General features: G+C 46.8%; 1 protein-coding gene across 1 annotated transcript in view; it reads right to left on the reverse strand.

Annotated features, from left to right (window-relative positions):
* Window positions 1-11,101: 11,101 nt before the first annotated feature.
* SMARCAD1 (SWI/SNF-related, matrix-associated actin-dependent regulator of chromatin, subfamily a, containing DEAD/H box 1) overlaps window positions 11,102-25,161 on the reverse strand; it is a 470,565-nt gene continuing 456,505 nt past the window's right edge. The window contains exon 24 of the mRNA XM_029597690.1: window positions 11,102-11,647. Coding sequence (XP_029453550.1) covers window positions 11,586-11,647 — 62 coding nt within the window. The 3' untranslated portion in view covers window positions 11,102-11,585. The remainder of the gene's footprint in view (window positions 11,648-25,161) is intronic.

The following is a 25,161-nucleotide window of genomic DNA, read 5'->3' on the forward strand; positions in this document are numbered from 1 at the left end:
TTGGCTCTCCTAGCCATAGCATACAGACGTGTCATTAGACCATTGGCTCAGGGGGTGTGCACAGATCATTTCACTGGCTGCTGAATCCTATACCATATATGTGTCTGTCTTTTTCTTGCATCTGACTACATGGCAACTAGCTATCCTTTCAGGCAGTCAGGGTTAATTATAAGCTAGAGAAATACGTGACAGCCAGGTATCCTCTCCTTAGGCAGAGAGGTTTAATTATAAGCTAGAGATTTAGATGCACTAGTGTTGCTGTATTCAGTGCAAAGGTCAGAGTTAGTATTAACCCCTGACATGGCCTGCTGGCAAGCTCATAATTCCCCACATTCTTGGAGAAGTCCATTAACTGCTATTAATCAAGTTGACTTAGGGAATGGCGTCTGCTATTACTGGCATCAGTAGCATGGGATCTTAGTGTTTGGGTACTTGCCAGGTTCCTGTGGTCTGGTTTGGCCTCTTTTGGAAACAGGATGCTAGGCTTGATGGACTCTTGGTCTGACCCAGCATGGCAATTTCTTATGTTCTTATTCTACTTTTAAAAAATAAATAAAAGTGATTTTCTTAAGTTATGTTTCTTACTATGATTTCACCATTTCATAAACCCCCCAAGGTTTATGCTCGATTTATCCATGGGTCACAGAAAGTTTTTAATTTTGTGGCCCAAAAAAATACCCTTGACTTATGATATCGACATACACAAGCATACATGGTAATTAATTCATCTTGAATTTTTCTCTTTTAAGGTATTTGTTTAAATCTCAGGACTAGAATAGGGCAAAGGCCTCTTGATTTCTTTGGAATTAGAAATACCTCATATATAATCCCTTCTCTCTGTGATATATGAACAGGTTATATTGCATGAGCTAACAATAGGGAGTTTCTCTTTTCTCTGAGAATTTCTAGTTGTTAGATGGAAGAATGCTTCTTTTGTGGAGGATTTTCTTATGGTAGACTGAAAATTTAGACAATAACCTTTCTGTACTATTTGATGTACCCATATGTTAGTGGTAATGATGGATCATTGGGAAAGAGAAAATTATCTCCTTGCCCCTGAGAGATTCAGATACTTAGTGTTTTGATTAATTGCTGTCAAAAACCTTGGGATTTTTTTTGACAGATCTGCTGAGACTAACTCTGCCAAGGCCCGTCTCTAACTTGAGACTTAGGGCTGCTGCTGTTGCTGAAGAGGAAGGGATCATTGCCTACAATAAGGGTTACATTTTTTTCTAGGATCGAAACAATACAGCTTCTGGAACGGTTGCAATTGAAACCTCCTTTGGCTTGACTGATCTCCTTCAGCTAAATGTTCCTTTATCATTTCTACTACTTCTTTTACCATCGCTCCAAACAAGTTATCCCCAGAACATGGGGCATCAGTTTTCTCATGCATGTTTTCTCTGAAACCTTATGCCCTTAGTCAAGCAAGTCTTGTGTCCCACTGGAAGCAGTGTCAAAGGACTCATACAGATCTCATAATATATTTAGTACACTCTTCTGCTAATAAAGATGTGATATGTCTTGATGTTCTGTTTGGTGGGAAAAATCTTGTTTCAGGGTGTACATATATTACATCATCTAATTAATGAGCAGCAATCAGCCTACAAAACAGCTGCTTGGATCATTCTCTTGCCAGTAGAATCTAACAACCTAGCCTCTTTCTCAGGAGGAGTACTTCAAAAGGTTTTAGTTTTTTTTAGCGCTTTTCATACTTGATATCACTACTAGACTCATGTCCATGTTTTTTTGGTACCAGAAGCACTGAAAGAGTCTTCCAGATCTTTTCTTGAAGATCTTGTAAAGCCTTGTGAACTAGTACAGATTATCTGCTTGGGAGGTTGTATGAATTTTAAAGCTTCTTCAAATTCATTTATTTATTGTGAATCTTCATCTAACTTAAAGGAAGTTGACTTCACCATATTTTGTAAAATCACTGGATATGATAGGTCATCAATAAATATAGTACTTCTAGGAGGATCCAAAGATGGTTCTGTGTCAATTCAGGAGACTGCTCCATTGTTTGGAAAGAATAAGCATTTTAAGACTCTCCTGAATCAGATAGGCTTACCAGGGAATCCATTTGGAGCGATCTTGTTGGAAGTGGAGTAGTCTACCAGTTAAAGCAGTGGGCTACAACCCAGAGAAACCAGGGTTAAAATATCACTGTAGCTCCTTATGACCTTTGGCAAGTCACTTTATCCTCCATTGCCTCAGGTACAAAAATTAGATTGTAAGCCCTGTGGGGATAGGGAAATACATATAGTACCTGAATGTAATCTGCTTTGATGTATACTTTGAAATGTATATAAAAAAAAAAGTGAAGCAGCAGACTTCAATTCTGCTTGAGGTTTCATAAGTGTAGTGCTAGAAGACTGTCAAACTGAGAAGCAAGTTCTGAAAATTGCTCCTTTGTAGAAGTAGATGGTAAATTTGACATAGTATTTAACAAAATCCAACCACAATGAATGAAAAAGTGACATTCAGGCAAAGGAATGAGAGGTGATATCTTTGTTGATGAATCGGATTTCAGAACTAGAATTGCTGAAGAATCCCCCTTACAATGATGACGATTCAGAATGTCTGCGCTAACATTTTTTTAAATCTCTGCCAAGAGTTTTCAGCACTGTAGGCTTCCACACCAAAGATAAAGTTGCTTCCTATTGACTGCACAGATTTCTCAGTGCCCATCTGTGATGGTGCCATACTCAGATGATTTCTTGGCATGGTGTTTTTAGCTACTGCTCAAAAGGGTCATCAATTCATGTTTTTTTTTTTTTTGGTTTTTTTAATGAAAGCAATGTGAAGAGGAGGATTTTTCTCTTCCTCTCTTGGATTCTGACCCCTTAGGGGTACTGATCCTTAAGGTACTGACTTCTCTCTGTCAAAATACATTTCTAGCTTTAATTTCATATTTCTATAGAACCAAGCTTGCGAGAAAATCTGCATGTAAGGCATAGAATTTCCTGGAATAAGCCATGTAAAATATAAATAGTGCTTACCTTGGCTTGCCATCTCCTAGCTGGCATGTGAAAAAATTTAAAAGATCTCTTAGCAGCCTTCAAAGTCTTGTCTGTCGTGATGAAGTAAACAAACTACTTTTAAATTTGAATTATTTTTTTTTAAACAAGGAGAAAGCAGAGTTGCTTACCTGTAACAGGTGTTCTCACAGGACAGCAGGATGTTAGTCCTCACATATGGGTGACATCATCAGGACGGAGCCCAATCCTAGAACACTTTTGTCAAAGTTTCTAGAACTTTGACTGGCACCTACTGGGCATGCCCAGCATGGCACCAACCCTGTATCCAGCAGGCTCCCCCTTCAGTCTCGTGTATAGCAAAAAGTACGTGCGAAAAATAAAATAACAAATCGTAAGCGAACCCAACTCCGCGGGGTGGCAGGCGGGTTTCGAGAGGACTAACATCCTGCTGTCCTGTGAGAACACCTGTTACAGGTAAGCAACTCTGCCTTCTCACAGGACAAACAGGATGGTATTCCTCACATATGGGTGAGACGCGAGCTGAGGATGTCCAAAGCAATGCACCAAAATGCATCCAAAGATGTGCAACAGGCACAACAATGGGTGGATTTGGGTAGGAGGGCATCCTGAAAACCCTGAATGGGTCGCTGGTAGGATGTTGGGTAGTTAAGCTGAGAATAAGTTGCGTAGAACACACTGGCCAAATACGGAATTTTGCCGGCTAGCCTTATCTAAGCAATAATGGGCTGCGAAGGTATGGAGAGAGCGCTCCAGGTCGCAGCCGTACAAATATCAACAAGTGGCACTGACTGAAGGTGAGCCACAGAGGTTGCCATGGCCCTAACAGAGTGTGCTTTCACATGGTCTTGTAGCGGAATGCCTGCTTGCTGGTAGCAAAAGTAGATACAGTCCGCCAACCAGGAGGAAAGGGTCTGTTTTCCCACTGGATTTCCCAATTTGATATTATCGAAAGAAACATAATTGAGTGAACTTTCTGTGGGCTGACGTGCACTCCAGATAAAAGGCTAGGGCACGTTTGCACTCCAGGGAATTTCGAGCCTTTTCTCCTGGGTTTGAATGGGGCCTTGGGAAGAAAGTAGGTAAGATGATGGATTCATTAAGATGAAATGGACACTTCCTTTGGTAAAAAAAAAACTTAGGGTTTGTACGGAGGACCACTCTGTCATGTAGAATTTTAGTGTAACTCACTAACTCTAAGAGAGGATGTTATAGCGAGAAGAAAGATTACTTTCCAGGTGAGATAGTGGAGCTCACAGGAGTGGAGAGGCTCAAACGGAGGTTTGATGAGCCGCCCTAAGACCACGTTAAGGTCCCAAGCGGGAGCCGGAGGACGCAATGGAGGTTTCAGGTGGAGCAACCCTCTCATGAAGCGTGTGACTAAAGGCTGTGTCGAAATAGAGATATCTCCTATTCTGTTGTGGAAGGCGGCTACCGCGCTGACATGCACTCTTATAGAGGAAGTTTTCAGACCTGATTCTGACAGATGCCAGAGAATGTCCAGAAACTTCGCAGTGGAACAAGTGAAGGGGCCTATGGACATAGATATGCACCAGATCGTAAACCTTTTCCACTTGGATCGATAAGAGCATCTCATGGAAGGCTTTCGTGAAGCTACCCGGACTCGGGATACTGACTCCGAAAGGTTAAGAGGTTGAAGTATTAACTTTTCAACATCCAGGCAGTCAGCGACAAGGCCTGGATATTGGGGTGGCGCAGGCATCCGTTGCTCTGAGTTATCAGAAGCGGATCCTTCCCTAGAGGGATGCACTGTTGAACTGATAGATCCTCGGGAACCAGACTTGGCGTGGCCAGTGAGGGGCTATCAGAATCATTAAGCCCTTGTCCCTTTGTAACTTCATGAGAGTCTTTGATTTGAGTGAAAGTGGGGGGTACGCATAGAGGAGACTGCTGGACCACGAGAGGGTGAAAGCATCTCTCGGCTGTGAGTGGTGGCTGCGAGTAAGTGAGCAGAAGTTCTCTACTTTGCAGTTATGGAAGGACGCAAAGAGGTTTATGTGTGGATACCCCCAACATTGGAAGATTGTATCCACTACCGCAGGATTGAGAGACCATTTGTGCGGATGGAAGGTCCAGCTCAACCTGTCTGCCAGAACATTGTCTATGCCCAAGTAGGTCGCTCTGAGATACATCGAGTGGGAAAGAGCCCACACCCATATCTGTGCAGCTTCCTGACACAGAAGGTAGGAGCTCGATCCCCCTTGCTTGTTGATATACCACATCGCTACCTGGTTGTCTGTTTGAATCAGGATGGTCTTTTGTTTGAGAGGCAATCCTGAAAGACTGAGGGCATATCTGATTGCTCGAAGTTCCAAGAAATATATCTGATGTTTGGCTTCCTCTGGAGACCAGGGACCCTGAGTCTGTAGGTCATTGACATGAGCACCCCAACTTAGACTGGAGGCATCTGTCATTAAGACAATTTGAGGCTCTGGAACCGGAAAGGGAAGGCCTTCAAGAAGGTTGGAAAGCTGCATCCACCAGGCCAGCGACAGGCGAAGCTGCTTGGTAACGTGGACAATGCTGGACATTGGCTGGTAAGCCTGAGTCCTCTGGGACTTTAGAGTCCACTGCAAGACTCTCATGGCGAGGCGTGTCATTGGAGTGATATGTACAGCGGACGCCATGTGACCCAGCAAAATGAGAAAATGAGCTTTCGAATAACGCCGACTTTGGAGGCATTGTGCAAGGGATGTGAGAATATGAACTCAATCCTGAGGCAGGAATGCTCTTGCCTGCATGGTGTCCAGGTCAGCTCCTATGTAGGAAAGGGTTTGAGATGGAACTAGGCTGGACTTAGGGTAATTGTTCAGAAACCTGAAAGACAGTAGCGTATGGATAGTTAGACGTAAGGAGGTTAATGCATCCGTCTGAGTCGGAGCCCTTATCAGCCAATCGTCGAGATAAGGGTAGATATAAGAAAATGCCATACTGGGTCAGACCAAGGGTCCATCAAACCCAGCATCCTGTTTCCAACAGTGGCCAATCCAGGCCATAAGAATCTGGCAAGTACCCCCAAAACTAAGTCTATTCCATGCTACTGTTGCTAGTAATAGGGGTGGTTATTATCTAAGTCAACTTAATTAATAGCAGGTAATGGACTTCTCCTCCAAGAACTTATCCAATCCTTTTTTAAATACAGCTATACTAACTGCACTAACCACATTTTCTGGCAACAAATTCCAGAGTTTAATTGTGCGTTGAGTGAAAAAGAACTTTCTCTGATTAGTTTTAAATATGCCACATGCTAACTTCATTGAGTGCCCCCCCTAGTCTTTCTATTATCCGAAAGAGTAAAAAAATGATTCACATCTACCCGTTCTAGACCTCTCATGATTTTAAACACCTCTATCATATCCTCCCTCAGCTGTCTCTTCTCCAAGCTGAAAAGTCCTAACCTCTTTAGTCTTTCTTCATAGGGGAGCTGTTCCATTCCCTTTATCATTTTGGTCGCCCTTCTCTGTACCTTCTCCATTGCAATTATATCTTTTTTGAGATGCGGCGACCAGAATTGTACACAGTATTCAAGGTGCGGTTTCATGGACACCCTGACATCTCAGATAGGCCATTACCACTACGAGGCACTTGGTGAAGACTCGAGGAGCGGATGAAAATGCCGAGGGCCGACCAGGAAACGAAGGAATTTGCGGTGAGACGCAGTGATCGAGATGTGTGTATATGCATCCTGAAGATCTAGAGAGCAAAGCCAATCTCCTCTTTGTAGAAGAGGCAGTAGAGAATCCAAGGTCACCATCCTGAACTTCTCCCTCTGTAGATATTTGTTTAAAGCATGCAGGTCCAGTATTGGACGATTGCCGCCTGACTTTTTTGGGATGAGGAAATACCTGGAATAGAACCCCTACCCCTGCTGCGAGAGGGGCACTGGTTCTATTGCCCGGCATTTCAGGAGGGTGGATACCTCCTCTTCCAGAAGAGAGGAGTGGTTGGCTGAACCCCACATCAGCCGAGGTGGGGAGTCTGCTGATACCGATAGGAAGTTGAGGTGGTAGCCTTGGGTCAGTACAAGTACCCACTAGTCTGAAGTGATCGTGTGCCATATGTTGGTGAATGGCACAGTCAACCGCCGACTGGTACAGACAGTAGAGGAGGTTGGCTTATGCTCTCCAGCGAGGAGTCAAAACCCAGCAGCTGGGCCCAGCTGAGGGGTTGGCTGGGTCTTCTGAGGTCGGCTTGCCTGGGCTGACCCTTCTGGTAAGGCCTGGAAGGACAATCTCGAGCGGCAGGAGGATATCATCTCCGTGGCTTGAAAGATGGTCGCTTAGAGTCCCTTTGGAATGTTCTTTTAGAAGTGGACGGGAAATCAGAGAGTACTGAGGAAAGCTGGCGCAGTGTTTCATGGTGGTCCTTTAGCTGTGCCACTATTTCCTCGATTTTGTCCCAAAGAGATTATCTCCAGCGCAGGGTAGGTCTGCTAACTGGTCCTGCAGCTCTGGTCGTACGTCTGAGGACTTCAGCCAGGCTCACCTTCTTGCATTAATCCCTGCTGCAGACACTCTGGAGGCAGTGTCAAAAATATCATAGGCAGCGCGGACCTCGTGCTTGCTAGGCTTTTTGAGCCAGAGCATTGAGTGGGTCCTGGAATTGTTCTGGTAAAGATTCAGAGAAATCTTGGATCTTCTTGAACAGGTCCCTGTTATACTGGGTCATGTATAACTGGTAGGAAGCAATGCAAGAAATGAGCATTAAGACATGCCTACCAAAAGCATTCAGGGACCTCTGTTCTTTCCCTGGAGGAATGAGGTTTAGAACGTAGTGCCTTCTTCTGGGCTGACTCCACAACCACAGAATGGTGATCCAGCTGTGTTCTTTGAAAACCAGGGGCTGTCTGGACAAGGTAGGTGGCATCTGTCTTTCAGTTGACAGGTGGTACCGAGCCTGGGTGCTCCCAATTCCTTTTCAGCAGGTTAATCAGGATTTCATGAATAGGAATAGCCATGATTTCCTTTGGGGCATCCAGAAACTGAAGTACTTCCAGAATCTTGTGCCTCGAGTCCTCTTCTGTCTGAAGCTGAAATGGAATTGTTTCAGACATTTCCTTTATGAAATTAATAAAGACGATGCTCTCCTCCTCTGGAGGAGAGCATAGTCTTTCCTCAGGGGGGAGAGGGCTCTGAATGCAAATCATTAGAATCCTGAGAAGAGTCATCGGTCCAAGGTTCGTAAGGTTGTTCCCCTGCTCCTATAGGATCACCAGAGGGAAGAAATGGTGTTAGCCCTGAAGGATCAGGTCTAGGCATCGATGGTACCTGAAAAGGTACCGACGGCGGCACCGACAGCATTGATGGTGGCACCGATGGAGGACGATGTGGTACCGATGGCAATAAAGGTACCGATGGAACTGGTGACAGACGGATGAGTCGGTGGCAAGGTTCCAGACGGTGGTATGGGTATCTGTGTTTTTTTCATCTTCTGATGACAAGGGTATTGGCGTGGAAGGCGGTGGAGGTACCGGTACTCTCTGTTCCACCGGTGGAAGAGCACCGATCAGAACTTCCAGTCTACCTAGGAGCGGTGCAAGCACCATGCGTATCGGGTCGGTGACTGGGGCTGGCATCTGTGTCAGTACGAATGGAGGTTGGAAGCCCTGAAGTGCCTTACCGATGGCTTCTTGGATCATCCAATCTAATTCCTCATGGAAGCCTGGGGCATGTAACCCCAGCTCCGGAGTGGGAGGCAACAGAGGCGTAGGCGGAAGGTCCACCGGTAAAAGTGGAGTCGCGGCTCCCTGCACTGATGAAGATGGGGAATGCCTCAGTGATCCGGTCGCAGAGGAGGATGGGGCCTTCTCTTGACGGGATTTCTTTGTCGGTGGCTCTGTCGATGCCGAGGGCTTGCCTGGATCAGCGGATTGAGCCTTCCGATGACTGTGTCGACGCTTTTCACGATGTTTTCCTTGATCCTTCTCCTGAGGCGATGAGGAAGAAGTCGACACCTTTGGAGTCTATGCCGGACGCGGCACCGGTGTCCCGCTGCTGGCGAGAGGTCGATGGCACCGGCTCAGACGAAGTCGGGGGTTTTGAATGAAAAAGAAGCTCCATCTTTTCTAAGCGGATTTTACGGCCCTTCAGCGTCATTTGGGCACATTTGGTGCAAGTTAGGATGTCATGGTCGGACCCCAAGCACAATACACAAACTCTATGCGGGTCTGTGATGGACACTGTCCGAAGACAATTGGGGCACCGACGAAAACCCGACGCCATGGTTTTGACAAAAATTTAACCGCGGTGCGGTTGATGGCCAGTAGGTCCCCAAATGGGAAACTCGACGGGAATCGACAACAAACGAGGGTAAAGCCTTACCTTTCGACCGCGGAGTACGGATATCGATTTTTTTGAAAATTTAGAAAGAAGTTCCATGAGGAAATTTCCTGTCAGGAATTTCTAGAGAGCTCTTTAACCTGCGTGGCTACTGCTGCGCGGAAAAAAAAAGAGACTGAAGGGATGCAGGGTTGGTGCCATGCTGGGCATGCCCAGTAGGTGCAAGTCAAAGTTCTAGAAACTTTGACAAAAGTGTTCCTTGATTGGGCTCTATCCTGATGATGTCACCCATATGTGAGGACTACTATCCTGCTTGACCTGTGAGAATTAAGGATATAAACCAGAAGTAAACTGAAGGGAAACAGTCAAAAAACACTGAAAGGAGGTATTGAGCAGTAACAAAGAAATCAAAATTCCAACCTTTCACTAAGATGAAATACTGAAGGGAGGCGCATGTCAGTGTGGAAGCTCCTGTGCATGCTAAGAAGGATCATTGGTAATTTTGGGATATAGAGAGCATGTATCCAACACAGTACAGACTTGTTAATGTCACCAACTTGTTGGACTTATTGTTCCTGCTTGTCCTTGAAAACAATCTGGAAAACAATCTGAAGATTAAACATTTTTTAAACTTGAATGTTTGATGGCACTTGATCTAATGAGAAGGTACATAACTAAGAAAAAAGCTTAGCAGGTAGCTACATTTGGAATTGTTTACATTATTTTGTAGGTATACTATGTTGTGTTTATGTATGTTGCAAACTGCTTTGAATCCCCTTGTAGGTGAATAAGGTGGTATATAAACTTAAGACTAGAATATGAAACTACATACCCCTAAAGAAAATTTCCCTTTGATTACTAATACACTTATCTAGCCTTATGGGTTATAAGAAGATGTCACTGAAAAATAGATCATCTTCTGCGAGAGTAGAAGACATGGAAAATCTCTCTGCATATTTTTTGCAGCTTTCTGTGACAAAAGCTAATTTGTTAGCCAACTTTGTAGTGGAGCTTGACCAAAAGTGTGTTTTAAGATTAGCAGTTAAAAAAAAAATACCACCAGTTTCTCAGTCAGCAAGTGCAAGTATATTTGGATGTTTCTAAAGCTAAACATACCCGTAGGCCTTTTGCTGATTTTCATCAAAACATCATAGGTATGGGGAGGGTTGCCAACTGGATCCAGATTCACCTAACAGGGTTGAAGCAGTCCTAGGTTTGTCCTACTGCATGTACAGACTTGTAGTTATGATTTCCCTATTGCAATCCCTGTATGCAGTGGGACTGGATCAACCCTATTAGGTGAATCTAGAGCTAGCTGTCAATCCTAGGAATGGGTGGAGAGTCCTTTAGGTACCTAACAAAACATATGATAGTGTACATTTAAAAAAAAGTTACTGCATTTCTTAATTTAAACAGATGCTCTCCAGGTGATACTATTTTGGATAACTCTACTAGCCCTTCACTACCAGTGTTAAGTACTATTTTTCATCAGTTTTTTATCTTGATGGTAAAATTTGTTGAAAGCTGAATTACATTTCATATATTTTGTCTAAGCTGTATTAATAAATGTTTAAAAAATGAATTTGATATAATTAGATGTACTTTGTAATTTTGTGCCTCATCAGTCATTGATGCTTTAAATTTATAAAGGTACCAGGGGTTTAATTTTCCTTATGATATTAGACGTGTGGGTATGATAATGGTACTAGCTTAATTTATTTGTAATTCCAATTTATAGATTTCAAATTTGTCTAATGTATAAAAATAAACAGCATCAGTTTTAAATTATAAAAACCAAAAAAGTACTCGAGCTTAGTTTTTATTGTTGAACAAATTTATACGAATACTTTGAAAGAGCTAATATAGAATATAGAAGAAAAACAAGCTAAATGGCAGACGCAGACACTGTCAAATATAAGGCACAGGTAAAAATCTACACACATCCACTGAAATAGAGCAGTTTTAGATACTTAAGAGGTAGAAGTAATTACAGTACAAAAATACCGACGAATCTAAAGGACTAGTGAACTTGTTTTTACAAACAATTATCACGAAATTCCCATTTGAAAACGGCTCGTAAAATTGAGTTTATTCCGCAGCTTATATTACAAGTAATACACTGTGTGCCACTAGTTGATTTTAAAGCGCTTACAGTTTAATCAGTAGCTATCCCATATGAAATAGTCTATTACAAAAGATATAAATGTTCATAAACATTTGTTCAGCAGTGTAAAATTTGCTGGGCCCATGTCATTTCTATTTTGTCTTCAGCAGATATAAATCTTCTTTAAAGACCTAACGAAGTTTTTAACAAAGTGGCCAGGTCAGTTGTAATGGTCCCTTCTTCTCCTGCAAAAGAAAAGCAAATTATTAGCACTGCATACAAATTATAAAAACAATGCAATAAAATAAAACAGAAAATTAATAAAAATACTACACATAATCCCTAAAAATACAATATATAAATCAAAATCCTGATGTGATCATGTTTTGGATTATCACTTGCTCCAGGGGTATAAAGAAATAGTGCAACGGCCTAATAAACAGACAAATATAATTAACAAAAAACAAATAATGGCTGTATTTCCTCCTCTTCAGTTTACAGAGGTATACATCTGTTTTCCCTTTTTACCAATTTATTTTGCTATGGGTAGTCATAAATGAGAAGCTGGATGATGGCCTATGTCATTGGCCCCTATAGGTGCTCAATACCCTCCTAATATCGATGCACTACCAGTGGTTGGTATAGTTTCTGGGTCCCTTAATACTGATGAGTCTGAACTTCTTTCCCAAATAGCTTTTCCATCAGCTCCTGACAGGAATACATCCTTTAGGATGTATCTTTCCACATGTGGAACACACCGAGATGCTGTGGTCTTCCCTATCCCCAAGCATGCATCTACCATGGAGATCAGAGATAAACATGATGTGCTTGCACCGGGTCACTTATTGAAGCTGCCAACCCTTTTCATCTTCTGGGACATCAGCCGAAAAACAAGTGAAGCAAAATCAAAAGGCTTGATTTTAACTAAAAACCCACTCAGTGTTGCCCAATATACCTATGTCTGTGCGCCCAGTTTTGGATGAAAAATAAAGAAATTTTTAAAATGATCAATAAAACCTATCAACTGAAATGAAGAGGAGTGGAACTGAGAAATCCACAAGGCCCCGCATGAAAATGGTGAAAGTTTCTTATTTGTTCATTTTCTTTTCGTGAAACCTACTACAGCATTCCAAACAAGTGAGAAGTACCAAAGCCCAACCACTTTGGGAGGGAAAGAAGGAAAGACTGCTTTGAAAAGTGACTGCCAAACTGTAGCCTTTTGCCAAATCATCTCATCTGAAATGTTCAGACAAGGGGAGTAGCATCAAACCAATAGGTGCCTTGCAAAATACCTTAAATCCTCATAACACACTGTCTTCCAGGCCAGCTCATCACCTGACAGAAAAAAAAGCCAACACCTGAAACTTTCAGGAATTTTAAGCTACCTACATATCCTTCTTTATGCTAGACTGTAAGAACAAATGACAACAGGGAAGACCCCAAGGATGACCTTAATCAAAGCATGCTGCCAACTTACAGATGTGGAGAACAGCACCTTCAAAAAGAAAAAGGGTAATCTTGTGAGGCAGACAGGCCCAAGAAGAAAGCCATAGCCCCAACAATCCAGAAACCCATGGGACACAACCTGCAGAGAACCAATTGAAACCAAAAGTAGTTGGCTGTCAGAAGTTCAGGACTGACAATACACATGGCCTGCCAAGGGAGGGCTAACCACCGAGGGGGGGGGGGGGGCGGGGGAAGACATCTCACTTCAAGGAGAGCAAGGTGACCAAACCTCCTGACCTCCATTCCTACCAAAGGAGATCCCGCACTACCTCAACCCTGAGTGCAGACAGACTCCACCTGAAACCAGACCCTTTAATGGATCCCCCAGGAAGAACAAAAGGTCCGATCACTAAGGTAAAACAAACAATTCCTAGCAGTATGCGGAACAGATGCCAAGCCCTATCGAAATCTTGCATAAGAAATTCACCCAGGACTAAAGAGTAATAGGAACAAAAGAAGAAACACTTCCTGTTAAATCGCAAATACACAAGGAACAAGTCATGAGAAACCAACGTGAATCTGGAGCTCTGATTCAACATCCCAAAGAGAATAAAAACAAAAATGTACTTAATTTCACAGAGCCCCATATCAAGGGAGTCTCAACTGCAACTAAGCCCAAGAGAGGAATAGAGAACAGAGGACCCTCATCTCTCTGCAGATGATCCTAAACAGAGACTAAGGAGGAAACACATTTAGATGATGATTCATCAGAATGGCTGAACTAGAGGCTGCATTCTTTGAGAACTATATTCCTTGCACCATCTGAAGACCAGAGGGGCTAAAAAATATTCTAAAACATTGCTGCCAATTCCAAAGGAGGTGATTACCAGTTCTGAAATCCTCTCGACTGAGTTTCTAAATTCCAGGAAATCAGCCTGAATCTCCACCAGCCCAGCAAGAACTGATACTAAAAGAAAAACTGAAATACCATGGATGGCCACTGAAATGCACAAAAGCCTGCTTGGACACCCTTGGCCTTGGGTGTGTCTCAGAGTGAACATGTACATCTCACAGCTGTAGGGAGACATGGGGTGCTGCTACTTATCTCTCAGATAGGAAGCTGCAACCCTAATCTAGCGGCTCTGAAACCCAACCTGTTGATGGTCCATGAGGATACCTCCTGAGTCCTGAGGCTCCTGGCCACCTGGACTCAACCGTGGACTTCCCCATCGAGGAAGCTTGCATCTGGGAAGAAGAGAAGCAAAAAACAAAAAACCCACACAATACTACTAGCCTTCAGATACATAACTCAGGTGTACATCATGGGATCCCTAAGCTGCAAATAATTTCAAGTCCTGGGAGCTATTTTAGCCTGGAATCCCTATTGGACTCCTAGGAACATGGAGGTGCAAACTTGCTCTCTGAGACATGGAACACCCAGCCTCAATCTTCTGAAACTCGCAATCTAAAGCAAGCATAAAAGGAAGCATTTGGCATAAGAATGGCTTCTTCAAGAAGCAGAAAGGAGAGAAAGCTTAGTGACCTCCCCCTGGAATGTGAGAGTACGTTCCCAACAGAGCTACAGAAGAAAATGTGGCTATGCCCATAGGTCCCAATGACTCTGTGGAAAAGAGAAATAGACTTGCATTCTGTATTTATTTATTTATTTATTTTTTACGACCAGGAAAACCAGCTTCTCACTTGATACAAAAACCAATGCCTGCAAGACAACAGTTTCTCAAGGGCATACAAAAAAGAAAATTACTTCTTACCTGCTAATTTTCGTTCCTGTAGTACTAGGATCAGTCCAGACGGTGGGTTATGTCCCCCGTCCAGCAGATGGAGTCAGAGTAAAACTTCGAGGGTGCTGGTATATAAACTGGTGCACCCTCCTAAATCCTCAGTATCGAGAATATCAAAGCCAAGCCAGAAAAAACTGGACAGACCGAGGATGATGGATCAAGCATGAACTCAACCAAAAGATTGAAACTGTGAACAAATTTATGCAACATGCAATGAGAACTGTCAAACATAACAACACACAAAAACCCCTACCCCCCGAGAGGGAAGGAACAGCGAACAGAAGGACAGTAGAGAATAGTCGAGCAGGTTCATACCGGGTGGGCGTCTGGACTGATCCTAGTACTACAGGAACGAAAATTAGCAGGTAAGAAGTAATTTTCTTTTCCCTGTACGTACAGGATCAGTCCAGACGGTGGGATGTACCAAAGCTTCCCTACACCGGGTGGGTCCCTGAGAACCCTGCTCGAAGTACCCTGTCCCCAAATGAACCAGACTCCGTCCCCGGTACATGGAGTCGGTAGTGTCTGGCAAAAGTGTGGAGAGACTTCCAAGTTGCCGCCCGGCAGATTTCTTGTATGGAGACCAGCTGAGACTCTGCATGGGAAGTGGCCTGGGCTCGCAACGAATGCGCCTTGATACCCACCGGAGGAACCTTCCCGGAACCAATGTAAGCAGCAGCCACCGCCTCCTTGAGCCAGCGAGCGATGGTAGTCTTGGACGCCTGCCGGCCCTTTCTAGCACCCGACCAGAGTACAAAGAGATGGTCGGAGAGTCGAAAGTCATTCGTCACCTCCAGATAGCGAAGAAGCGCTCGTTTGACGTCCAGGCACCGAAGCATCGCAGGGGCGTCTCCTGAGAAGGCTGGAAGTTCCACCACCTGGTTCATGTGAAACGAGGAGACCACCTTAGGCAAGAACGAAGGAACCGTCCGCAGGGAAACCCCGGAGTCCGTGAACCGCAGGAAGGGCTCCCTACATGACAACGCCTGTAGTTCGGAGATACGCCTTGCCGAGGCTATAGCAACCAGGAAAACCGTCTTTAGGGTAACGTCCTTGATGGTAGCGTGACGTAAGGGCTCGAAGGGTAGCTCCCCCAGGGCCCTCAACACCAAGTTGAGATTCCAGGAAGGACAAAGAGGTCGCACCGGCGGCCGCAAGTGTTTAACTCCTCTGAGGAACCGGGAGATATCCGGATGAGACGACGGATCCGGCCTACCTGAGGCGCGAGCCAAGGATGCGAGGGCTGACATCTGCACTCGGAGCGAATTGTAGGAAAGGCCCTTTTCCAGCCCATCCTGCAAGAACGCCAAGATGTGATGGCGGGAAGCTGCGGTCGCGGGGGTCCCCCGCGCCGAGCACCAAACTTCAAATACCTTCCAGACCCTCACGTAGGCGACCGACGTGGAAGTCTTACGCGCCCTGAGAAGTGTGTCCACCACGGGAATAGCGTAGCCCCTGTTCAGGAGTGCCCTCCTCTCAAAAGCCACGCCGCAAGACAGAAGGGTTCCGCCTGCTCCAAAAATACTGGACCCTGATGCAGAAGCCGTGGAAGGTGCGCGAGTCTGAGTGGGCCGTCCACCGACACGCCGAGCAGGTCCGCAAACCACGGGCGCCGTGGCCATTCTGGAGCCACAATGATGACCTGACCGTGGTGCCGTTCCACCCTCCGAATCACCTTTCCCACCAGTGGCCAGGGGGGAAAGACATAAAGTAGGATCTGAGTGGGCCAGGGGAGAGCCAGAGCATCGACACCTTCCGCGCCGCGCTCCCTTCTGCGGCTGAAGAACCGAGGAGCTTTTGCATTGGCGGCGGACGCCATGAGATCCATCGCCGGTGTCCCCCACCGACTGGAGATCAGCGACATCGCTTCGTCGGAGAGTGACCACTCCCCCGGGTCCAACGCTTGACGACTCAGGAAGTCTGCTTGAATGTTGTCCACCCCGGCAATGTGAGATGCCGCCAGCTGATTCAAGAAACGCTCTGCCCACGCCATCAGGCGCGCGGCCTCCCACGCGACCAGTTGGCTCCTGGTGCCCCCCTGACGGTTGATGTAGGCCACCGTCGTCGCATTGTCTGAGAGAACTCGAACCGCGCGCCCCTTGAGCAGCGGCAGAAACTGCACCAGGGCTAGGCGAACCGCCCTCGTCTCCAGGCGGTTGATTGACCAGGTAGACTGATCCCCCGTCCACGTGCCTTGAGCCGAGCTTCGGAGACACACTGCTCCCCAACCGGACAGACTTGCATCGGTAGTGACCACTACCCAGTCCGGCGTTTCCAGGGAACATCCTTGAGCTAGGTTCCTGGGGTCCAGCCACCACTCCAGGCTGGACCGAGCAGTCTGGGGAAGTGGGAGAATCGCCTGGTAATCCTGGGAGACTGGTTTCCATCTCGAGAGTAGGGCCATTTGCAGGGGCCGCAGGTGTGCAAAAGCCCAGGGAACCAGGCTGATCGCAAACGCCATGGAACCCAGGACTTGAAGATAGTCTCTCGCCGTGTGTGTCGGGAGAGACGCAAACCGGGTGATTTGATCCCGCAGCGCTTGAGCCTTGTCCGGACGCAGGAAGACCTTGCCCAGAGCCGTGTCGAACCGCGCCCCCAGAAAATCCAGCTGTTGGGATGGCCGCAGACTGCTCTTGCTGAAGTTCACCACCCAGCCGAGTGACTGAAGGAAAGACACCACCCTGTCGACCGCCGCCTGTCCCTGAGACAGGGATTTCGCGCGAATGAGCCAGTCGTCCAAGTAAGGGTGAACCAGAATGCCTTCCTTCCGGAGTGCGGCCGCTACCACCACCATGATCTTTGTGAAGGTTCTGGGCGCGGTTGCCAGGCCGAATGGTAGCGCCTGGAACTGAAAATGTCGACCCAAGATCTTGAAACGAAGGAATCTGTGATGAGCCGGATGAATAGGGATATGTAGATAGGCCTCTGTGAGGTCGAGGGAAGCTAGGAACTCCCCTTGATGCACCGCCGCAATGACAGAGCGGTGTGTTTCCATACGAAACTTGGAGACCCGGAGCACCTTGTTGATTTCCTTGAGGTCCAGAATGGGACGAAAGGCTCCGTCCTTTTTGGGAACCACGAAGTAAATGGAATAATGCCCCGAGCCCACCTCTCCTAAGGGGACGGGCGAGATGGCTCCCAGGGTCAGCAGCCTGTCCAGCGTGTGTTGCACTCCCTGTCGCTTGAGACTTGACCCGCAGGGGGAGAAGACGAATCGATCCTTGGGAGGCCGCACAAATTCCAACGCGTAACCGTCTCTTACAATATCCAGGACCCACCGGTCCGTGGTGATGTCGGTCCATTCCTCGCGAAACAAAGCGATGCGACCTCCAATCCGGGGCAGCGAGGAGTGGACTGGCCTGACATCATTGTGAAGGCTTGCCGGAGGCTCCCTGGGAAGAGGAGTCCCTGGCCGGTCTGCGCCCTCGAAAGGGCCGCGTCCACGTCTGCGACCTGGTGGAAGGCGTCCTAGGGCTCTGTGTCCTGGAGCCTCGGTACCGCCTCTGAGCGCGGTAACGATTCCTGGCATTCCCAGAGTATGATCGAAAACCACGCTGCCGGTCCTCAGGCAACCTGTGGACCGAATTTTCCCCCAGGGTCTTGATGATCTCATCGAGGTCTTCTCCAAAGAGAAACCTGCCCTTGAAGGGCAGAGCTCCCAGGCTCGCCTTGGAGGAGGCGTCCGCCGCCCAATTCCTGAGCCACAGAAGTCTTCTGGCAGAGACGGCCGAAGCCATGGTCCTGGCCAGGACCCTCAGCAGGTCGTGCAGGGAATCCGCCCCGTAAGCAATGACCGCCTCCAGACGGTCAGCCTGAGCCGCCTCCTCAGGCGGTAACTGCTGAGAGGTGAGGAGCTGTTGGACCCATCGAAGCCCGGCTCTCTGGGTCAGCGAACCGCAGATGGCCGCCCGGACCCCCAGCGCCGAGACTTCGAAGATCTTCTTGAGGGCGACCTCCAGCTTTCTATCCGAAACATCTCGCAGTGCGGTGCCTCCTGTGACTGGGATGGTAGTTCTCTTGGTGACGGCAGACACCGCTGAATCAACCTTGGGGACCCGGAGCAGGTCCAGAAAGTCCCCCGGAAGCGGATAGAGCTTGTCCATCGCCCTGCCGACCCGAAGGGACGCCTCCGGGTTATTCCATTCCCGCACCAGAAGATGGAGAAATGAATCATGAATGGGAAATGTCTTCGCTATGGGACGCAGACCCGCCAATACAGGGTCACCCTTGGAGGTAGCCGAAGCCACGGAGGGAGCCGGGGGCCCTGGGGGTGCCACGGGAGGGTCGAGGTCCAATTCCTTGAGAACGTGTGGGAGAAGATCCGCCAATTCATCCTGGCGGAAGATGCGAAGGACCCTCGGATCATCACATTCCAGATGCGCTGATAAGGGCAAATCGTCATCCACCTGTAACAGTGGGTCGCCCCCGAGGTTCGGCGAGGGTGACGGGCCCCCCAGGGAGAGTGGTATACTCAGGGGCAACCTGGCGCCGCCCCCTCCGGTCCCCGGTACCGCAGCCGTAACCCCCGAGGGCCTGGGAACCTTGGCGGGAGGAGGAGCGAGAGCTGCCCCCCCCTGAGAGCTCAGGCTCTGTAAATACGCCTGGTGCATCAGCACCACAAAGTCCGCTGAAAAACTGAGCGGACCCGCCGAGGGAGGGGGCAGGAGGTCCCTGGGGAGTCCGGATGTGGAAGGCAGAGGCCCCGAATCTGAGGTCGGGGGGGCGGACGGCAAAACATCTTCAGTGGGCTCCTCCGCGTCCGAGTCCGCGCTGCATTCCAGGTCTAAGATGGCCGCCGCTCCCGCCAAAGACGGGGGCGGGGCTAGCCCTCGAGGCCCGCGGCGCTCCGGGCGCGGCGGCGAAATTGTCGGCGGGGCAGCGCTCGTCTCCCCCCCGGGGAGACAACGCCCGCATGGACCGTCCCTCGAAGCGCCCTGGCCCGGGCCGCCGCAGGACGGGCAGCGCGCGCGTTGCATCGCGCGAGGGCTAAGTCGGGTGTAGCACGCCGGGAGGAGCCCCCTCCTCGGGAAAGCCTAAGATCGCGGCGCGGGAAGAGCGGGCTCGCCGTGCCCTTGGACACTCGCCCAAACACTCTCAACCCCGGGGACGGCAGGGGAATGGGACCTCCGTGCCGCCTGCAGCCCTGGGGAATGAAGCGTCGCAGGGCCGCGGGGGAGGTGAGCCGCCGCAACGGAAAGGAGGGGAGAGGCTGGCCCCACCAGCATCCACCTCCGAAGGTGTCCAAAACCTGCGCTGAAAGGAAAAAATAACACAAACTGAGAAAACTACCCCCAAGCTTACCCCTGAAGATCACAGGAAGAGATAAATGAGGTAAGAGGCAGTCCTTATGGCAGGCTGATCAGGGGAGCCAAGAACCCCGGCTCCCTTCTGACAGGAACAAAAGTCTTTTTTTTTTTTTTTTTTTTTTAAATAACTTGATCCATCAGTGAAAGAGAGAATAATAATATAGATATATGTAGAGTAATAAACCCTAAGTTGGGGAAACAACGAGATCCCCTCTCACATCTGCTGGAGTCAGAGAGATACTGAGGATTTAGGAGGGTGCACCAGTTTATATACCAGCACCCTCGAAGTTTTACTCTGACTCCATCTGCTGGACGGGGGACATAACCCACCGTCTGGACTGATCCTGTACGTACAGGGAACTACCTGTTACGGAAGGCACTGAGTAAACAAAAAGGGGACCAACAGTCGAAGCAGTGAGACCTAGGGAATAACATTTTGTATCATGCCAAGCTCCCATTAGCTACAAGGTATTAAGACTGCTCCTGAAAGAAAAAATTAGGAGAAAACAGCCACATACAGGCACTTCTAAAAAGAGGTGATCCACAGGACCTCCTTAGATGGTTGCATTGGCCACAGCAGGCCAGCTGATGAACATTTCAGCCTCTCTAGGAACTGAATCAAACCTTAAAAAGTTACAAAGGAAAAGTACTCATTTAGCTTAACCTCACATTCGGAACAAATAAAAAACGTAACGTGAATAGGCAGGATTTGAACCAGGATCTGCTCAGACCATAGGCAGATGTCCTCTGTTAACACCACAACCTGGATCTGCTAAGAGCCAGAAAAACAGCTCTAATTCACCAGCAACTCCTGTGGGAAAATTCCCTGAGAAAGTAAACCAATTACCTCCTATCTATTACAAACAATCTTGGCAATCAAATTGGCAGGCTGGATGTTAGCGCACTCATCTGTCTTCATGACAAAAATTTAACTGAGAATATCATGCTTCCATTGAATGGATGCATAGAGTGATATTTCGAGCACTGTGTGCAGACTTGAATGCCTGCCAGGGCTAATGCATCAAACCTGTGGCCCATGAAGTTCAAGTCCAGGGGATCCTGTAGAGAAATCACAGGGACTCCTGGAAGAGAATATACAGGAATGCTGACATCCTCTAGTGCTCGAGACACCTCCCGGCCAGCTGAGTGCTGCCGCACTTGCAGAAGGAATCAAAAAATAATCACCACAGCTAACAAGGCATATTAACAGTGCTATAGAGATAAAGCAGAGCCTTACCTGTATAACCTGAGAAACAAAAACAGCACCAGATACTGAATATCTGATTTGTGTGCCAACCGGTGAAGGAAACCAATATACTAAGGCAGTTTTACACAGTTTAGTTTTCAGTTAGTCATTGGACATATATTCTGCTCATTTTAGGCCATTAAAGCAAATAATATTCAGGTACTATAAGGATTGACTTCCCTGAGATTAAATTTAGGAGACTCACATCTATCAGAAAGGCATTCCACATCCGAAAAGCAATAAATAAATATGGAGGTGTTTAAGATGGAAAAGCAATTCTGGAGAGTCCTGACCCAGCCAGAAGGGGACACCATCAGGAGAAATTGTTAATAAGGGAACAACATTCCCCTTGTAATGCCTACAGAATCAATGGAAATTTTTTTTTTTTTTAAACACCCTTAATTGACAGCCGCTTTATCTCCCAGGAATTTGCATCTGCCTCTGAAGGGATTACCATCCAGTCAGCCAGATAAACCCCCTCAGGAATTAATGGCACTAACCCGATGCAATGCCAGTCTTGCCTACAGCACTGCCACCCAGAGGACGACAGAAGAACCCGACAGAAACCTTGTGCAGCATGAAAGAGGGCTCCTAAGAACTCTCCAGGCTTGTAAACTACATGAAAACATCTAGTCTGCAAATGAAATACAGAATCTCCTACACGAAAAAACGCTAGAGGTCCTCTAAACCTGCTGGTGAGGGCAGGAAGCTGTTATAAGGGCCTCCTGGCGAGGGCAGAGAAACTGTGCAGGATAAGAAAATGGCGGCTGAGCGCATCTAATATTGGAACTGCAAGGAATGAAAGGCAGCACAGTACAGGAAGTAATGCTGAACATAGAGGGCCTTGATGATTCTGCCTGCCCGATGCCGCCGAGTCAAATTCAGGCCTCCCAGACATGGCAATGCTTGTCAGGTGGGTGGGGTGGTTGTGGGCCCCACCAGTCCTGCCAGGAACAGTAAGTCTCTTCCTAAAAGAATGGCCCTAAGCCACAGAAAAGCAAGTCCTGAGGCTAGTCTGGGGATCAGGACCCGGATAGCCTAAAGCAATTCCCCTCATTCAGACACTTACCAAACATGTTAACACAATCTCCCAGCCAAGGCTGTATGAAACTTCCTGCTCAGCTGTGCCTCTTTATTTGGCTTCCTTTTTTTTTTTTTTTGTCTTGTTTTAACTTTAATACCATTTGCTAAGAAGGAAGCACAAGGCAGAATACCAGGGAGGGAGAGGGAATGACTGCAAGAGTATTCTCACAAGCCCAAATGCTCTCCCGCTGCTCTACCAAGTCACTACAAGGATTGGGAGCCTCAATCACTGGGCTCACTGTAGTAAAGGACCAGCAGATTGGCCCGCAGCTAATGCTATACCTGCTGCTAAAAACGCCATTCTTACAAGTCTCCTCTGGGACTGGGAGTCTTTATGACTGGGCTTACTAAACTGGTCATAACCAGCAGCCTGGCCTGCAGCTTGAACCAGACCTGTACCAAAATCCTCCACCAAGTTGGGCAAGCCAAAGCTGGGAGCCAGAGATCTTGCTGCATCAGATGAGAACATCCTACCATCTGCCAGAGGAAGATAATACTGGCTTTCCCTGGGCTGCACCAAAACTAAGTAGTGGCAATGATGCCATGTGAGAAAGCTATATACTCTGCCTTCATCTGTTGGTAGGGGAACATAACCCAATCATTTGGACTGGTGTAGGAGGATGACATGGAAACTTAAGTTTAGGGAACATTTTCTCAGAGAAAGAGAATAACTGCAACCATGGGGCTCCATGGAAAAGCAAAGATTGAGGTGACCCTGCAGAGCACATTGATGTAGGGCGTGCTGCACACACTAATAAGATATCTTCTACATCGGGCTCCATCAAATGACATCACTACACATAAGGACTTCTCATCCTGCTTATCCATAAAGTATTTTCATTCAATGCACAATCAAACTGTGGCATTTGTTGCCAGAGGATATGGTCAAAGCATTAGCACAGCTGGGTATAAAATTAGTTTGGATTAGTTTCTGGAAGAGAAGTCCAGAGACAAATAGGTAGGCTTGGTAAAGCCACTGCTTATCCCTAGGAGTAACAAGAAATTGGATCTACTATTTGGGATTAGCCAAGTACTTCCTACTGACCTAATCTGGCTACTGTCAGAGAAAGGATGCTGGGCTTGATGGACCTTTGGTTTGATTCATCAGCAATACACATCTTACATTGTTATATCTTTTTACTGGATTAATATATCTGTAACAAGCTTTCAAAATTTATGCTCCCTTCATCAGAATTCTCAAGCTAGTGAATAGTATTGAGTTAATCCAATAAAAAGGTATCACTTATAACTTTTTTGTTGACCCTTATTTCTACATATTCACGTGCACTAACAAGACAATTAGAATACTTCGCTCAAAATAGCTTTTTCCTAGAAAGCTCTGGAAATGGCTTCTGTGGTCAGTACCCTCAACCTTTTGTGTGAATTTGGATTTATTTGCCTTTCCAAACCTGTGCTCAAGCAAGTTAGAATTCAGGAATAGCAGGAGGTAGTTCTCTGCCACAGACGGTTTATAATCTGATAGGGGAATGCAGAAAGGTGCTTTCAGAGCAATGCACAGTTTTACCTGCAGTTCTGTGCGCATGTTCTGTAGGTAAATCTTACTGCCAATGCAGCAAGGAGTTTTACCCACAGAAAATGTAAAACTGTGTGTTGGTTTTAGCGCCCTCGCATGCAAATCCCATGTTAATGAGGGCATTTGCTATTCCCTCTCATTGCAGAGAGGTGGGCTGGAATAGCTCATTTTCCTAGGGCTGGAAATTTAACTTCTGGTCAGAGGTGGAGTAAACTTTCCAATGCTAGGAAAATGGCAATGTTGCCATAGCTGGGGACTCCCTGTGCCCCACAAGGTTTCACCTTTCACCCAAGCAGCACCCAGTGGATTCCCTTTCAGGCCACAACACCTCCATGGAGTCCAATGCCTTTGCCTTTCCTCTCATCCAGCTGTATGGACTCAGGCTGCTCAGAGGCCCACGATCCTTCCTTCTCGTCACCCTTTTGTCCCCTCCTCACTCCTTTTTTCAGAGGCAGAGGGTGCCCACAGGAATCTGTGTGGGCAGGTGCAAAGTCCCAAGTTATTTTTAATCATGGGTTTTGCACCAAAGAACTATTGGCATACTTGCTTTCCCTTCTGAAACTGCTCTATGAAAAAGAACCTGCAGAGATTTGAATCTGCTTTTTTCTGCAGGCACTTGTTTTTTCCAAATCAATGCAGGTAGCTTGGAAAAATCCTTACATCTGTCTACTGCTATTTTTTGCATCTCCAACCCCGCCCGCAAGTTAAAAATGTGTGTTTGGCCAACGCTAAACTCATATTTCCCCGCACTTTTTTAACTCCCGATGCATTAGCATATCATTAGCTTACTGCATCGGGAGTTACAAAAAAAATTAATCTGTAGGTTAAAACTGTGCACTGAAATCCAGCACACAGTTTAATGCACAGATTATTGCATAGGCTTGTAAATTTGTACCTAAGGTAATGGAAAATGAAGTGCCCTGCCTAAGGTCACAAGTACCACCACTGGGAACAGAATTTTAACCCTGGTTTCCCTGGTTCTCAGCCTGCTGCTCTAACCACTTGGACCCAAGAAATAATGAGGAAGGCGATCTATGAAAGCCGTGAGGGTAAAACAAGAAGAAATAGATGCCAGATGTCCTTAAAAAAAATTTAGTGGAGACGTATTACAATTGCCCGACTCTGGCCAAGTTTCACCACCTAACAAGTGGCTGCCTCAGGGGCTGTATATGTAAGATATGGGAGTATCAAGCAGAGGTCATGTTAATGTAAAACACCTTCTGATATGTTAATGGACACGTGTACATAGAGACGACTGTTCTTTAGAACGGTCTATCTCCCACTAAACTGATACGGACATACCAAACACTACACGTTCTTATTCTTGTTAAATTTCTATCGT

This window comes from Rhinatrema bivittatum, chromosome 1 (assembly GCF_901001135.1).
Source record: "Rhinatrema bivittatum chromosome 1, aRhiBiv1.1, whole genome shotgun sequence".
NCBI lineage: Eukaryota > Metazoa > Chordata > Amphibia > Gymnophiona > Rhinatrematidae > Rhinatrema > Rhinatrema bivittatum.